This window comes from Leucoraja erinacea, chromosome 15, assembly GCF_028641065.1.
Source record: "Leucoraja erinacea ecotype New England chromosome 15, Leri_hhj_1, whole genome shotgun sequence".
Taxonomy (NCBI): Eukaryota; Metazoa; Chordata; class Chondrichthyes; order Rajiformes; family Rajidae; genus Leucoraja; species Leucoraja erinaceus.
The window spans coordinates 21321846-21340148 of record NC_073391.1 but is presented as its reverse complement, the minus strand read 5'-3'; the positions used below and the strand labels follow the sequence as shown (position 1 = coordinate 21340148).

The 18303-nt window shown below is 38.1% G+C and overlaps 1 protein-coding gene across 28 annotated transcripts in view; it reads right to left on the bottom strand.

The window, feature by feature from the left end:
* The window catches only part of tcf7l2 (transcription factor 7 like 2), a 168807-nt gene that overhangs the window by 32247 nt on the left and 118257 nt on the right, over positions 1-18303 (bottom strand). For 23 of the 28 annotated variants that reach the window (XM_055646851.1, XM_055646854.1, XM_055646878.1 and 20 more), the window contains exon 5: positions 793-925. In XM_055646851.1, the coding sequence (XP_055502826.1) occupies positions 793-925 (133 nt within the window). Of the gene's footprint in view, positions 1-792; positions 926-11493; positions 12604-12624; positions 13114-18303 lie in introns of those variants that run through there. The other 5 variants (XM_055646858.1, XM_055646855.1, XM_055646864.1 and 2 more) reach the window with 4 other exon arrangements.

Genomic DNA, 18303 nt, shown 5'->3' with positions numbered 1-18303 from the left:
TTCCACAGCTAAGGGGCACAAAATCTACCATCTACAAATGAAGTACCACCTGGTTTTTGGATTTGAATCCCTGCACTGACTTCTCAGTCCCCAGATGGAGTTGACAAGGGTCTAAGGGCCATCCAATAGCAATAAGATTGCTTCAATACCCCATGGCTATGATAAAGAGTCAGATTAAACCACTGAACAAACTTTACCATGCTAAGATTGTATTTTATTCTGGTCCAGTGGTCACAATGCAATTAATTTGAGTGATTTGTCAATTTATTGTGTGAAATAATGTATTTGTTTTGTGCTGGACAAGCAGTTAAGACTCTAAAAATATAGCATTTCCTTTCTAATATATTTTTTGCTCCCCTTGAAATTCAATTTCCACCAATAAAATGGTCAGCAAGTGCAAGTTTGGAATCTGAGTCACTGTGCAGATTGCCCAATAGTGCCCTTTCATTTATAAACCATCTGACCCATGGAAGCAGCAGGAACAGTGCCTGGCATGAAATAGTATTTAAAGGGTATTTTTTCCCCACCTGTGAGTAACATGTCCCTAGAAAAGTTACAAAAGGAAGATTCTGGTGAACACAAAAGCATTTACATTGAATTAAATTGCAGTTGTACAGTACTGAAAATTAACAAGTGCTCAAACAACATTTAACACTTAGTCCCAAGGCAGACATGGATTTCCCCAATGGCTTCTGAGTAAAGCAATATTCGGAAGAACTTCATCTGAATTGCACACTGATCCAGAAAGAAAACAGCATTATCAGTGAAGCCTCCCCCCATTCCTTGACCTACCTGTTTTGGGGTCCACATCTGCTGGTAAGTGTGGTGGGGGGTTACCTGGTGTGAAGTGTTCATTGCTGTACGTGATCAGCGGCGTTAGCGGGTGAACATGATGCGGATGCTGCACAACAGGTACTTTGTTAGACTGCCAAAAGAAAAACAGGAAGGAAAGTGGGTTAGACAGGAGTAACCATCCAATGAACTGTGACTTAGACCAATGTATCAAGCTAGAGGCGGAGTGGTTTCAGGGTAGATGTGTGGGGGGGGAACACTTGATATTTAACAGCCTTCTGCTAATCCCTCAACAGAGGATATTTAAGAAGATTAGGTGGTGCCAAAAATCAAGAGACCAATATTAGATGATGAATGGTTTGAGTCAGATTTTATTTTGATAAGCGTCAATTTGAATGACTTATAAAACAATCATGTCTGTTACTGTTTATTAATCAGGTTTTGATTTCTTAGCAATATACTTATTTTTACCACATCAAAACCAGAAATCCATTAAACAGGAACTATCTTCAACTAAGGAATTTGAGTCTAAAAGGTCACCTGGGGGAGAGAAATTATTAAAATACCAGCCCACTTACAATGATGGATGACTGTGGACAAAATGAGAGATGCTTTGCTTGATGTGCAGGAGAAACAAAATACCTGGTTTCTCGATTATTTTATTGACTCCAATTAAACTTGCTCATGATACTCTTACATCCAATCCCACCATTACAAATAGAATAGACAACTTTGCATCAGATCAAATTCAATGAAGATAAAAATGGTCATAAAATTACAAATATATTTTATGCAACACCCCATGAGATCAAATTAATTGTAATAACTCAATCTTATTGCACTGCAAAATTAATGGGTGCACATACACGTGGATATAACTTACGGAACTAGATAAAGTTCAGAAGTAAGGCAATGGCTCATGGTACCATCAAGTCTTATTAGGGACAGATAGAGGTTTTACATGTCATGTGTAACTGCATGAGCAAGCAAGTACGTGATTCAAATTCACTCCTTGCTAACTGAGGACTGAAAATCTGAGATTAAAGTTTCACAGTAAAAGTGACAATGCCCCACTTTATACCACCGTTTTACCAGACAAAGTCACCTGCATACCAATACCCAGCATTTCTTACTATTTACACGGCTCCATCAGTCATTGTGCATTGTTAACACAATGCTACATGTTTATTTAAAAGGTTGATGAGTAAGTATTCGTTGGATAAAAGTTTTAAGACAATTGTTGAACGTGATATTATGGCATTAAATTACTGATTACATTTTGATTACGTGGAATACAAAGTGTACAAAATCTCATTTTCCAAAGCTGTTCAATAAGTTCTGCATATTTTGGAAAATAGGTTTGATGTACAGGATTTGCAGGACTAATATTGTTAATATTTGATATAGCAGTGATGACCGGCAGCCGGCAATAACCACAAGCTCCTTGTTCTTAAAAAAGAACCAGATTAGCTTTCCGTTGAAACAAACGAGATGCAAAACCTTGAACTTCAGCATGAAGATTTCATCACATTGCCACGGGGCATTTTAGGCAATGGAATCGCAACAGTCTGCTTTACAGCAAAAGGCTTTGTCCACTGGCATCACAAGCTTCCTGTAAGTCCATGCTTTGGATAGAATTTGCTGCAAAATTCTGTGAGCAAACAGCAGGAGGTCTTTTGCTAGTTATTTACTGTCTACAGTCGCTCCTGTTTCTAATTGGCGCCTGCAACTGTAATAATGAGGTTACAAGACACATGGACAATGCAGAGTAGATGATGATTCAGTTTCTTCCCCTTCATCAACAAACTAATTTTGATTGTAATGAAATATTCATTAACAAAAAACAGTCAATTAGGCCCCACAATCCAACTGCAGTCCATTTAAGAGATTCCTTTGATATGCACATTTCCTTTCAAAATCCATGTTATATTAAGTAAACCTCATGTTTTAGTCGCACGAGAACTTTAATATATCATGCATTTGCACACAAGAAAATTGTAGTTACCTCCTTTGCAAGGATCACGGTTCTAATGCAGACTAAAGGGTTTGGATTATTTCCTAAAGAACTGGTGAACAGTAAAAGAATCTTAGCCATCCAGCTTCCTCTGCAGTACCAAGAGCTGATCTGATATAACCGATAAACTAACCTCGCGCTGATGAGACAGGAATCGATCCGATTCCCTTTTGAATACCTTGCCAGGGCTCAAAAGTCAATTGGTCCAAGTGAGAGGTGCGCCTTAAGCCAAGTTCAACACATGCCTGTATTATTAAGCTTATAAATAATGACTGATTCTTTGTTTGAGCACCAAATCCATCTCTACCTTTACGTCACTGATACCGTGTTAAAATTTTAAAGAGTTGAGTAGTCTTCTTCTAACCCCCAACACTATTCTAAATAAGAATCTTGGCAAAATGATCTACAAATTGAATCAAAAGTTGCTTGTCGCACTGCCTCCTTATTGCGTGTGACCGTGCCCATGTTTTCACACATCAATGCAACTTATAGTCCATATTTGCACAATACAAAACAATCAGCAGCACTAAATAACCAATCTCACTCAAGCGACCAAAAGATTTATTGATACAAAAAGTCAGATCTGAGTAGATATGGGCAATCTACACTGGTTTTGATTAAAATGTGTATTATTGTGACTTCCCATGATGTTGATCTTGCTTCAACAGGATTGAAATTGCTTGCATCGTGGATTCCAACAGCAGATATTTGAAAACAACCCAAATTAATTAGGAACAAGAATGTTATTTGTTTTTAAGTAATTTGAAAACGAACATAATGACAGAAGTTCCTATAACAGTCAGACTCTTCATGATAAATGAGCATACAAAGGGGTGGGAGATTGCAACCTTCACGTGGTGCACCATGTTTCGGCTAATGCAATTAACCCGACGTGCACAAACAAATAGATCAAATAGAACAAGTTGACCTACAACTTTAGGCTCTGCACGCCATACGCAAGAAGAAGAAGTTCATACAGAGAAAACAAAAAGACAGAAAAGTTGGACAGAAAAACCAAAACATAAACAAGAGAAAAACATAAACAAATAAAACAGAGGAAGGAGAAAATTTGCACTCACTTAAAAACTGTAATTAGCATTATTTAGTCAGCAGACCATAGAAAGAAATGTCTTAACATGAACTTAACAAATTGCAAATTGCACATTTGCATCATTGGATAGTGAGGTCGAACTGACGAACACTCACAAGTTGACTTTGAGTTTGTTTGAACTTTAAAATCCATTATCGAAGAATACTTTCAGGTGTTACAAGCATCTTACTGAGTGAATAACAATGCAGGCCAGAAACAAGCTGAACAAAATGCAGCTCTTCAGATCACATCATCAATCCTGTGAACAAAACATAGTTTGAAAAGTGGACTGCCGGGTGGAAGCAGGACCTCGAAGTTGCTTGAGAGCAAAGAGCCCAAAATGTTAGAGTGAGTTATGGCCAGAGAACGCTGTACATAGATCACAGAACTGTGATGTTGAATTTCAGAAAAAGAATATTTATGGGATAAATGTTACCTATTAAGACAAATTAATAATCGGAGAAATTTAATGGAGACCATTGAATTTTCGGTTTTTAATTCACAGTTTATAAATGTATTTGTTAATTAAGCATATGTTTCTACTATATCAAACTGATAGATTTGAACATTTATACTTTTACATCTGTCAGAAAATATTTTGAAACTATTATAAATTCTGCAGAGGAAGTCAAGAGCCCCTTTAGTATAACTGATTAGCAGGGACTTCCAGTGACATCTAAAGACAGACCTTAAAGCAGTTATTAATAATAAGTAGAGTTCAAATGACAGGATTCAATGAACTCTACTAACTTGCTAGTAACAGTATTGATTTTAATTCAGTTCCCTGACACGGTCTCCCCAAACGGGCCATCATTGCCTTAAGTAACAGCTTAATTTTTAAGTAGAAATACTGAGGAGTCTCTAACGCATACGACCTTAATCACATATCGGCAGTTGAATTCACTCGCAACCAATGTCTAAACCGAAAACGATTTGCACAAATAGATAAAACCTAGCAGTGCAGAAAGCATCCCAAAATGAGTACTTGTTTATTATGACAATAATTAACCTCTCTGATTATGAAAGATTTTAATTTTGTTCCTTCAGAAACAAAGTGGCACAGTGCCAGGTAATTTTTGACCGAAAATGTTGAATAGCTTTGACTGTAAAATAGCAAATAAAGCATTGACATTTTTTAAAAATCACAACTCATTATGAAACCCACTTAATAAGATCTGATAGAGTGTTTGCTCTGACTTAAGTGGGCAATGAGAAGCAGTATTATTCAGATTATTTCATTTAGTACCACGATAATTTATTTTTGTAAGGGGAGCAGAGAAAATTGGATATTATTATGGCCCGCTTGAATTATGAAATGAACGTAAAAACTTTAAAAACTTGCAGCTGAACTGTAAAAGTACTTATAATTTTGATAAGGCGATAGTTATAATTTGTCTGCCGGTATGCACAGCATTTGGTCCGATAAAACAACTTTAATTGCACACACATTCTTTATATACTTTTAAAGGAGATATCTAAATGAATAGTGTGGAATGTTTTCTCTCTGTCTCTCTTTTCACTGTAATTCATTGCTATAGAGACGCTGGTTGGTTTGGTTCGCAAGGTCTGCTGCAGAAATAGGCAAGATTGAATTTGGGATCAAGAGCACATACGGAAAGTCCTTTGAGTGGCAGAGACCTTGGGAACAATTCTAAGGGAGGACAGTTTGGATAATTCAGGCCATTGACATACAAGGATAGACACCATGGGATGTTCAATGTTGCAACTTAGGCAGGACCTTAGAAGCATTTATTAAAAATACACACATTTTATAACACGTGGCAATTTTAACTTGTATACATTTCACATAGTTGGTATGTATCTATATCTGGACACATTATTCCCAAGGTACCTGAAAAAACTCTCCAAAAGCAGAATTAATGCTGAACGGGAAATTTGAAAATTACAATTGCTGATGGACAATGCCACTATTTTAACCGGGTAGACACAAAACGGCAGCATCTCTGGAGAGGAGGATGGGTGACGTTTAGGGTCGAGACCCTTCTTCAGACTGGGTCAAATTTGGATTTATATAGCATTGTATTTTTGCTTTTGGTTAGGAATCATATTCCATCCGATGCTGTCCATTTTCAAATGAACACAACAAACCTCACATCTGAAAAATCACACACAAGTATAAAATATACAGTTCTTTACACTAATTTTATCATCACACTCGTCAATACTCATTTACATGCGTGTGCAGATCATAGCGCTTGCATCCCTTTGGTAGAATTTTTCTTCATTAAGACTACAGTAAACAACAAATTTCATTCAGTGAGATGCTACAGAAGACGATGGCAGCACTCTTGTCAATTTAAAACTATTTGGGATTTATATGAAGGAAAGAGGATGTTAGAATATTAAGCTGTTACCAAGGGCGGATGTGGAGGAAATGCCTGTAGGAAGTGGGTCTGTCCATCAAACAGTGGCAGTAGGCAGGGTGTGAGGAAACTCCTCCTCTTGGACCATTGCACAGCACTTTACCCAGGAAACTCCAGAATCAACCTCTGACCTTTCAAGTGTACTTAAGCATCACATTCCAAATAATCTGCAGTGGGAGATGTTTCACTAGGGTGGACCCTGCATAGCATTCACAATCAGGAATGTGGCAGTCCAAAGATTGATTGAACACTCATAATCCTTCCCTGCTTTAAAAAAAAAAAAAAGATTGGTAACCCAAGAGAAATGAAAGCTTGCCATTCACCTCTGATGTCATTAATCAAGAGGCAGGCAAAACAAACTGAAACTGCTACGATCATCATTCTACCCTGTCCCTTCTACTGAATGCACCCTATTGCGTTCATCACAGCTCTGTGCAGCTGAAGAAAGACTGGGTCTGAAAAGTGCATTTGTGCTCAAAGTATAATAAAACAAAAGGCGCGACACAAGGGGGTCTGTCAGTCTGCTTTCCCTGGGCTCCAGGCTAATTCTGGCAACTCTTAGGCTTTGCTCAAATTACTAGCCCTAAGCTTGGCTATACCCAGGCATGGTTTACTTTCTAAAGGTACTAATCTTAATGGTCGGCCACACTCGAGTCTCTTATTGCAAAAGTCTGCTCTCTATTAACTCCTTAATTGTTGCGCGCCTACATACCAACTGGAATTCTGAAAGGAGAGGGAGACCGTCATTTAGAAATAAATCTATTAATAGTTAAATTTTCTTCGGACGACTCATGCTCAATAATAACTCTCCACTAACAAATGTTGAAGGATTTGCTAAAAGACAATATTTAAATCCATGCATTCAACAATTTCTTTACATTGTCCAACACCAAAAAAAAAACCCTTCACACCTGAGTAAGCATTTTCTCCCAAATCTACTTTTCCTATTCTTATTTATACAGTGGTCTGCGCCCTTTCACAGTATTATATAGCTCATTTCTGGCCAAGGTCTTGCCCTTTGTTAGCTGGCTATTGTTCCCAAGGACAAGGCTTTCATTGACTAGTAAAACTCTCCTGCTCAGGAAGAGGCCTCTTGTCTCCAACAACAAATGATGACAGGACCACTGACACAACAGCATACCAAGACAATACCGCACGACCAGGCAGCACAAAACTGCCCCCGAATGCTCTCACATATTTCCAAGCTATTTCAGCTGTCAAGAAAGAAAGACCACTTTTCTGGCCACCCAATTGTTGCAATTGTATGAGCAAAACCAAACAAAAATCATGTTCTGGGGGCTGCTATCCTCCGGAGGAATTCAGAGGGGAACTACTACTATTAAATGCATTTAACGTTAACTGTTAATTGCTCAATTATACCACTTCCCAGCACATTTTGGTCACCAAAAGATTTGAGTTTCAGTGCAAATGCTACCCTTGCGGTTACATTCTCTGTTAACACCCCAGCATTTCTCAAAACTTTCCCACCAAGTGCAGTCCAGTGATGTCAACCTTTCAAAAAGACAATTACGTAAATCATCAACTACTTATTTCAAACTCATTTCTTTCCATTAGTCCCAGAATAGGGGGATAAAAATACTGGAAGCAATTTAAAATAGTTGTATTTTAAAAATCATCATTTTTTGGAAGATTCCCCAACAGCCACATAATGTGCCCATATTAACAAACAATAACAACTAGTGGTAAAATAAAATCGCTAACTGGGCTAGATGATAAAGGGTGTGTTGCATTACAATTAAAGATGTGATTGCTACTCGTAAAACAAAATATTGCAGGCTATTGTATAAATAACCAGGGAACAAAAGCCTAAAAGAAAATGAAGAAGGAGACTGACAAAAAAACGATGGATTAACATGTCACGTTATAGTACATTAAATAATGCTTGAGAATATTTGAGTTATGCTAGCTGTAGCAAACATTCCATTGCACACGCGGTGACTTACTGAAAGGAGTCCTTTATCCCCAATTGCTTTAAGTAATTCTACTCATTTTACACAGATGTTGAAGTCGTATCCAAAATAGGACCCAATTTCAGAAATTGATGCTCATCAGTCTCCTCTGTTATGAGACACAATATCAGAATTTTTTGGTTATATCAGAATCATGCAGCTTGTTAATGTAAACCCATTTTTTAAATATTTAATTTGTTTTTGGCTATCCTTAGTTAGTCAATTGATATTTGTCTTAACAAAATTCCTACAGTTACTTACCCGAGTTAGCTTTGAAATTAGCCACAGGCTGCATTTTAACATGTTATTTGGTACTTCATAATTCTTGGACAAATCTTAAGAATTAATTCACACATTGAGTTATTCTGGGCTGTTGTCTAAAGCATACAATTTTATTTACAGTGCAGTTATTTAGATGGTCGTTGGTTTATTTCCGTTTGATAACATTGAGCTTGAGGGCAAAGAGGTTGTGGTTTACAAAGCAGTTAGCATTTCTTACAATGCACGTATGCTTATTGAGAGGAGCCTTGAGCATCAATCTTTTCAGCAAAAGAAAAATCAATTTGCACTTACAGCAGTTCAGTCGAACATACAAGAGAGTTTCACAGAGTCTGCAGTACAATGACTGAACTTTGTGTAGGACGTATGTGCCAGACTGGACAAGTAGTTAAAGGAAAGTTAACTGACAAGCTATGATCGATTGGTGTTTCAGGTTGACAAATTCCAGCAGAACAAGACATCTGCCACGCATGTGACCTGATAAATAGCAGCAGCAAAGCTCAAATCCAAGCATTCATTTCAGTATAAACTAAAAAGCGTTCGCGTGTGAGTAGAAAAAAAAGTGAGGAGCAGAAAGGGGGACCATAAGACAATTTTGTACATTGTCAATAAAGGATCACCTTTTTTTTGTTGAAAATATTGCGTTTTCATCTTTCACAATATACGGAAAATGACTACAGCACCTTTGTGCCCATCATTTTGCCTAGAGCACTTAGTAACATTACTGTAGCTTCAATCAGCCAAATTACCATATTGAGTGATTAAGCAACAAAATATAATTGAGCCCTCTTAATGGGAACACCCGCACAGAGAACAAAATGTTTCCTTTGCCCAACTATGACTAAGAAATCTTGAGTGGCAATCAATTGCATATTGGAAGCATCAGAAACCAAGGCATTAATTGATCTTTAACAGGTTTTGCCTTACAAGAGGAGATTTCGGAATTATTTCCTTATATTTGTCAGAAACGCATACACCAAAGTCAAGGTGAAGCCTGATGAGCCACGATCGAGGTTAAAATGGTGAAACTGCTACCTACGACATCCGTCCCTCTCTTCAAGGCATGGAGCCATTTCAGATTAGCAAGAATGAGCTAAAAAAAAAAAAAACAACAACATTCCTAAAAACTAATATTCTTGCCATCAAAGTAATCCCAAAATTGGGATTAAAATCAGCACTCAAATGCTCCCTCGCAAATATCAAGATGATTTCACGGGTGTATGTTCGTGGACTAAAAATAATTTATTCCCAGATTTCAACATAACTGTAGTGATGGGGTGGCGGTGGGGAAAACAATTGGTGCAAAAACACTAACACTTTGCAGGAAAAATTAAAACCGCAAGTTGGATGTTGGTTTTGATATAATAAACACAAAATTTGACGTGGTTAACAATTTTAGTTCATGTCCCAACTGAGGCAAATTCATACAATCTCAAAAATGCTGTCTTGTCTCTCCTAGCTTGGACACCAACAAGTTGCAACATATATAATTGATACTCAAACCAATTCACACGACTGCTTCACATTTACTGTAAAAAGTCCCGCTGTGGACTTCACATCAGTGCAATTGTTATTCAAATGATAGTCAATACCATCAATGCCATTAACGTGAAATACAACCAGAATATAAAAGTGTTTTGTGGCTTAATTACATTGGCAGTGGGTAGGCGCGGGAAGTACAGTGAACATTTATCAGGGAAAAAAATATATAAAATGTCAGCCTTAAAATACTCATTTTATTTGTTCTGGTGGTATGTTCAAAACATCTGGCACTCATTTTTGTTCATTGCAGGCAAAAGACAGCCCACAGCAGTGAAACACACACACACACACACACACACACACACCTCAATGTATTTACATTTGAAAAATAAAATTAGGTTTGCTTTTAATCGAAGGAGAACACATTATCAAAACCTATGTCAGTGTTTGGGTATGTTCTAAAATATAATTGAATGGAAGATTTTTGATACAACCCCACAGAACAGTAACACACACCAAAATTTCCAAAAACCTCAAAAATTAGGTTTTCCTACAAAACTCAAAAGAAAGCTTCGGAAATGCTCCGGTCATACTCTTATTTTTAATTAAATAATATTAAGCAATGTCTCACAAGGATCGAAATGAACACAAAAACATTTGAAAACAACTTGCTGCCTATGATTCTTCAAATACCCATTTACATCTGTGGTGCGCACTGCTTCTAATAATTTATTTAAACTATTCTTTTTCTGTTCAAATCCTCAGTGCAATTTTGAAGAGGATCACAGACGCTGTATCAGTCTAAAAGGGAGCAATTACTCCATAGTGTTTCAGCTGCGTTCTGCGACCTGAAAATGTAAAGGACTTAAAAATGAAAGTATTTTATTTTTCACGATCCAACACATGTCTCCAATTTGCAAAGAGTTAATTAAGAAACCCATCCTCCTTATCTAAATGACATTTAGATCGTAAAAGGAGTACGGTCTCTTTCACATTTGGTTTTATTCATGATTTACATACTGTTGCATCGAAAGCTTTGACAATGTAACCACGTTAAGAAGCTCTCTCAAACCATACGAGTATATTTCAAATCAATTTTAAAAGTACAATTTAACTAATTGGAAGCATGACAGTGGAATCTCAGAATTAATTAGGATCCTAAAATGTAAATTTTGCACTAAAATTTGCAAAACATCTCGAACTAGACAGCTATCAAGAAAAAAGATCAGCATCGAGATGGTTAAAACAACTTTCCTAATGCAAACCCAATGTTATGTTGCCTACAATTGTTTTTTTCTTCTTTTTTTTTGTTCCTTCTTCACAGAAGAAATTCTTATGAAAGCAGTGTTACAAAGGTCATAGTTTCAAGTGTTAGATAGAAGGTCGCTACCTGACCACCTCTTAACCATAGTGACTGGCCTTATCACAAGCCCATCGGGTGAAATAAAATATAACCGTGCACTGTAGCATACAGAAACTTACCCAGTTGTTTAGATTGAGGTGCCAGCAACCAAACTGATGGAATAAGGAGAGCCCAGAGGCTAACGTTCCTCCTTTATTGTTCCCTTCTTCCATTCCCAGCAAAATTGCATCCCTCGGGTACATGCCGCTTTGTCTTCTGTTGTCTCTTAACCTCTACAACTTTTCCCCCCCCCTTTCTCTCTTGCCTTGGTGCCGACTGCGTTTTTGTTTCTTCCTGCTTTTTTAGCGTCTTTTTTTTTAAAGTACTAAAAAAAGATGTCTCAAAAGATCAAGAGCTTCCCAGTTCTGTGGCCTGGTGTTTTTAGAACCAACATCCTCATTCAAGTTTGCCGTTGGTTGCATCTTAGTCCGGGTGCAATCCTGTACCTGCTGTACAGCAGGGACCAAAATTTAGGACACAAATGGAAACAGATCACTGCATCAAAATGCTCACTTAGGAATGAGCAAGACCGCACACACGGGTATAACCTCTTGCGTACTATTTATTTTCTTTTCAAAGCCTACAACTCTCCCAGGATTACCAAAATGACAATGCTGCAACTCTATATGGAAAGGTATCAATAAGAGCAGGGGGGAAGAGACAAGCAGTGGTTAAGGGAGCATGATCAACAAACTGTAGCATGCAGTCACATCTGTGGGGATGTCAAATCCCTCACGCTGAAGTTCTGGGGGGGAGAGCTGTGAGAAAGCTCTATTTCTTGTCACAGTGACACAAATATATACATGCAATATATCATGCACACACGCACACATACGCAGAAATACAAATACATATAAAAACAGACACCTGTGAGGGCTTGCCTTGAATCCCAACAGGTTTTTATTATTATGGTAGTAAATACAAAAAGGAGAAAAGGCAAAGCACTAGACCTCACTGCAGCTTCTCTTGGTTGACCTCAGCTACATACAATATACAAGAGCAGATTTTGTATTGTAAGGATTCTCTTTCTGACCTGCTCTTTACATACTGCTTCCCGTCGCTAATTGCATCCTCAAAACAAAACCCACTCCATCTTTCAAATGACGGGGAAGATGTGTGAGGGGAGAGGCAGCTCAAATGTTCCAAGTTAATGTTTTTTTTTCACAATAAAAGCAAAAGTAATGAAACGTTCCCATTAACCCGCACCCCACCTTCTGAATACAGGTGTCAGATAGCATCCGACACCAGCCCCTGCTCCTCCAGCCCAGAACAAGGATTTGTAAATAACCCTCGTCCAGTTGTGAAAACCAAACTTCACGCACACATTTTAAACTCATCTCGGGAGTACCACGGGAGACTTAAGCTTTCTTCTGCTATCTACGCTGGGCAAGGAAAGTGACAGGACCCAAGACCTGGCGAATCAAAACGGTGCGCAGTTTTTCCCTCTTTATTTAGCGTTCCACACTAATCTGGCTTTCGCGTGCAGTGTCGGCCAGAAATCTTTAAGGCCTTAATACCAAAACAAAACCTTTGAATTCCCTTTATATGGTGCAATACAGGCACTAACAAAGGCAATGAGGCTGCAGTTTGACATGTAAAAAGCCCAACAACGAGGCAGCTAATTACATTCCCTCCCTCTATTCACGGTGGCCACCACACTCCAGCAGCTTCTTTTGTCACACGTGCAATTTCTTAAGTAAACTGGGAGTTTGGTTGCTGATGATGGACAGTTACTAATCATTTAGCACAATGAGCACCAAGTGCGGCAGAAAGGATGGGCAACTTCAACACAGCTTTCTTTGGGATTGGAGGATGCGAGAAGAAAAAGGAGCGGGGCGAAGGCTCGCCACACAGGCGACGGAAGGTGAACACTTAAAATACCAAACCTTTTCAGCTCGCATGTTTACCTTGCAACGACTGAGGGGTGGGGGGGTGGGGAGGAGCGGCCATTCGAAGGGGGTGGAATGTAAGAGGGAAAGGCAGAGAGAAAACTGTGGGAAAGAGGGAATGCTAATTCAACTTCAGCCACTGCATCAAGTAAAGAAAAATCTAAATATTTCCTTCACTCAACAGCTTTTAAAAAAGTTTTGCTTTTTTTTTTTAATATGAAATAAAAATGAAACACACAGCAAAACAATTCCATCTACAAGTCATCATACTTGTTTGTCTTAAACATTGCTTCTCAAACCTCAACATTCAGGCCTCCTTAAATTGTTCTAACTTACCATTGACACCTACTCAAATTACGATGCTTCACACGGCCTGAATTCAAGCATGTTGCCGCTCCCGTGCTACAGTGCAAATCAGCCAGCTCTTCATGATGATGTAGGCAGATCCACTGGAGGGCAGCACTCTACCTGAGCCACTTACAGCCAAGATGCTGCTGAGATAGGGGCACGGAGCGACTGCATCCAACTCCAGCTCCAGCTCTCCAAGAAAAGATGCTCAAGTTCAGGTCTATTCAGTGAATTACCTTGCTTCACGGGAAAGAGATAATGAGATGGCAACGCTCATTTGATCAGAAGCAGCCCCAAACAGCACCCTTAACAGTTCAGAAAAGAACAAAAGATCAACTGTCTCCTGCTTACTTGGCAACATTAAAACCAGTTGCAGCCTCTCATAATGTTAAATTGACTGGTATTTTGAAGCCGCAGACAAAAAAAAAGATTTGCGCCCTTCATTCCTCCTCCCCATAGTATAAAAGCTAACCTACCTTTTATTTCCCCCACATATCCTGCACAGATAAACACGCTCGTCGCACGTTGAATCCCAGTTCTTACTTAAAAAAAAAAATTAACTTACGAAGAATATCTGTACTCTTAATGCTTACAACTGTCGAATGTGGCAAGCGGCTCCATAAAGCTTCACTGCCCACTTTTGAAGCCTGCGTTACCAACACACGCAGAATGACACCGCTGAGCGCCTTTAAAGAATACTAGGGAAAAAATGACTATTGATCTTCAAATGGTGATAATTGAAAAGATCAAAAGATTAAACAAAATCAAAAAATGTGCTGACTTACCATGTTATGTTTTTTTTTGTTACAACTTGGTTAAAATTTCAGTCAAACCAGCTTCATCGGAGGTGTCAAATTTTTTGGCGGACTGTGATCGTATTACTTCCGCAGCCTTGCCTCACAATACTTCAGAACTTTTTACCTAGCTTTGGTTTACTTTGAAAGCTGCAGCTCAGCAAACCAGCACAAATTATCTTGCCACCTTCTACAGCTCTGATGCTTTGGCCGCTAACTTTGGAAGGCCCTTTACTACTGCATCAAAATTAGCATTGTCAAAGCAGTTAATGAATATTAATACTGTATTTGTCATTGGAGCTGGCCTGATGCTGAACTCCGAGCCATCCATCAGGGACAAGATTAAGAACACAATTATTTCTGACTGACAGGGTCCAAATCTGCTAGATTTTTTTTTGCAATCTAAAAAAAAGAGACAAAAAAAAAAACATCTTATGGGTTCCCCCTGGGGACTAACAGTCAGATTAATACACTTTTAATGAAGTGAAGGCTATTAAGTATGAAGAAAAAGCAAACAAGATGTACAAGTCGAACTTACAAATGCAGCAAGGTGGCTGATAAAAATTAAAAGAATCGCATATCTTTTTCGACAGCTGTCTGAAATTTTTCTTCAGAGCTTTCTGGAATGAAGAAAGAATCTTTCTTCCCAAATATGCATCATTTGAATAAGGAATGCACTGTTATAACCCACTTGGGATAATTGTCTCTATCTTACATCTTAACAACATCAACTCAAAGACAGGATCCTAAATAATTCCTACACAAATATTATGATCAACACTTCCTTAAAAGCAATGGACAATCATGATTATTCCCTCACTCGCATCTGCATAAACCATATAAAAAAAACTTTGCAAAAAGCACAGAATAGAATCGATGTACACATTGTTATGGTACACTGTAATATATAGGATGCAAAAAAAAAAATGTTGAACATATGAAGGACTGCAAATTTAATTAGATTCACTGCCCAAATCCTAAGAGCATCTTTGACATTGCCAATTTATGTGGGAATTTGGAAAAAACCATGAAATCAACAAAGGGCAACTTGGATGAACTTAGTTCGCTTGTACTTAAGAGTGAAAGCACACCAAATTCCCTGCGTTTAAAGACATGCCCTGCCTTTCTTATAAATTTACAAAATGTACAATAAATATAATTTGATGTTCATGCATATTTACTCTTTCTCTCACCATCTCCAAGGTTTGGTTCCATGTATTTTAGTTAATTTGTGATCGATTCACACATACATTAAAAAATATGCTGTGGAAAACACCATGCCGCTAATACAGAATTCATGATGAGAAATAAGAGAAAAGTTTGGATGCGGTATTAAAGGAGGAAGCGTGGACTAAAGTCACTTAAATTGCAATACTAAATTGTTTAAATTTCTCAGCCACCCTTTGAGCATAAACCCGATGCACCAGAAACGGGCAAGCATTGGGCCGCCGGTCTTATCCCTGTACACAGGGCTCATTCTCTTTCTCTGCAATTTTAAACCTTATTAAAGCTATTTAACTTAAAAGATGATTTAAGGCTGGGGAGGAGCAGGAGGGAGAAGGAGGAAAATCTTAAAAATAAAATCCCACAGGAAAGTGACAGATGCAACGGTTAATGCCATCTGACCAGTGAAACGAAGGTGTCTGGGTCAAGCAACTATGGTTACTGAACTAATCTACTGCTCTGACTGACCACCCTACTGGCTGCTTCTAATACCATTAGCAATCGTTAGATGAACAATCTAAATTGGAGTTTTGTCCTCTGATGAGCCAGCCTGACCCCGTTACAACAGCCCTCCAGCTCCATATGCAGATGGCAAATCTCCTGAAAACACTTCTTTCAGCTTTTTTTAAATTTTCTTCCCGTGCATATGTCCTTTTCTTTCATACTATTCTCTCTACCCTCTCTTGCTTGAAACTAAAGTCTGCTAACACGAAGACGTGTCCATTTCTCTGGCCAGTTACTTCTACCGTCAATTTCCACCGCGCGTCCTGAACGATCTGTTGCATTTTACTCGTCTTTGGACAAATTACTTTTTACACTGCGTGCTCTTCAGTATGGGAAGGCTGGGAGTGGGGTAGATAGTGCATAAGCGACAGTGGAGAACGTTTGGGAACTCTGCCAGGTTTGAGGCTTTCGAACCAAGTGAAGTTACAGGCTGCAGACTCTGTAGCAGTGGGTGCAGAAAGCACTTGCCTGACAGAACATTTACGGCAGACAGCTCCCGCTACCTCTACTTACGCAGCACGATCACATCAACCCTAGTATCAAATTAACTCAGACTTTGAAAGTTATTGATCTGCTATTAAGACACTAGTGAACTTGATGAAATCAGTGCTGTAGGTGCAGTGAAGACTTCAAAGTCTCGCACAGACACATAAAACAAGTTGCTTTGATCCTTTTTACGATCCGCAGAGGGTTTAGCCCAGTTCTCGATGCGCTGCTTTTCACACTCATCAGGTCTGATTTTTTATACCAACAGACAGCTTGATAATGTTAATAGTGCATATTTTAGCAAACAACTAATTCTAAACTAATATCTTAATCTGTCCAGACAAACAGCATCATTTAAACATGTCAAACAAAACCAATTTCACCTTTATTAGTGCCTCCACCATAGGAATCGGGATTTTTTTAATGCAAACCGTGCACATTCTTCTGCTGTTTCTAACATTTGCTATTTTATCATCTAGGTGATAACTAGTTTTCGCACACATCCTTAAATTCTTACGTTAGGGATTATCAATTAATATTTACAGAACCGTGCTACAAAAAAAAATTGTAGATTATTTCATGGATTTATTGAAATACAGAATCTTGAATTATTATGCAAAGCTTTTCTCAAAATAGCAGTAGATTCTAATAAAATAACCAAAGGACTAAAATAAATAAAAATCTGTAATCATCAATGGCACTGGTAACAGACCAGCAATGTGCAACAGAAAGGATACGAAAAATAAAGATTGAAGGAGGAAGCTGCTTCATTAGACCAGGGAATTATTTTTTATGATAACAATTGAAATACAAAAGTCTGCATGATTAAATGACTCATAAATTAGTTCCTAGATCATCTATTAGGAACAATTATTTCTTGTACACAGAACACACCACATGCCAACTTGAAAAATTAAGAACTGGGTAAACAGCACATTGTAAATTAAAATTTTTGCATGTTTGTAAAAAGACAAATTAATTCGTTTTTTTTAAACAAAATCTATTACACTATATCAATTATTAATTTTAACCAAGGAAATCGTTTAACAGTTGGAGGAGAGGACATATATCAGCTTTCAAAGTCAACATTTATTTTTAAATGTATTCAGCCAAAGTGACAATTTATGTGCGTACAGAACACATCAACTGATAATGAGAAATATCATGTTACTATAAACAAATAAAGATCAACTGCAAGGGTCCACCATGATTTTGCCATCAAATTCTAGAAAAAGGCTCATGCAAATTTACTGCAAAAAAAAAAAAAAAATCAGATCTTTCCTTTAGACAGTTCTCACCAAAACACTGTTCACTAATGAAATCATCTACAATACAATTCAAGAACAAATTAACTTTTTGTACTAGCTGCTGGGGTCCCACTTACAATTCTAATGAAGTCAACACTCCAATAAGATGTGTTCAGAAAGTTTCCTGGGCCACCAGCTCAGAGATCCTTTTCACCAATTAGTGCAAAGAAAAAGAAGGGGGAAAAACAGAGTGCCCTACTCAAAGAGCTAGGCCTTACGGCAAATCTGTCATGTCGACTGAATTGATCAACGGGGCTGGTATTTCTAATGGCATCTTGTCAGGAAAAGTCAGCCATAGGGAGCCACCTGCGTTATTCTTTGCAGACAGCTACAGAACT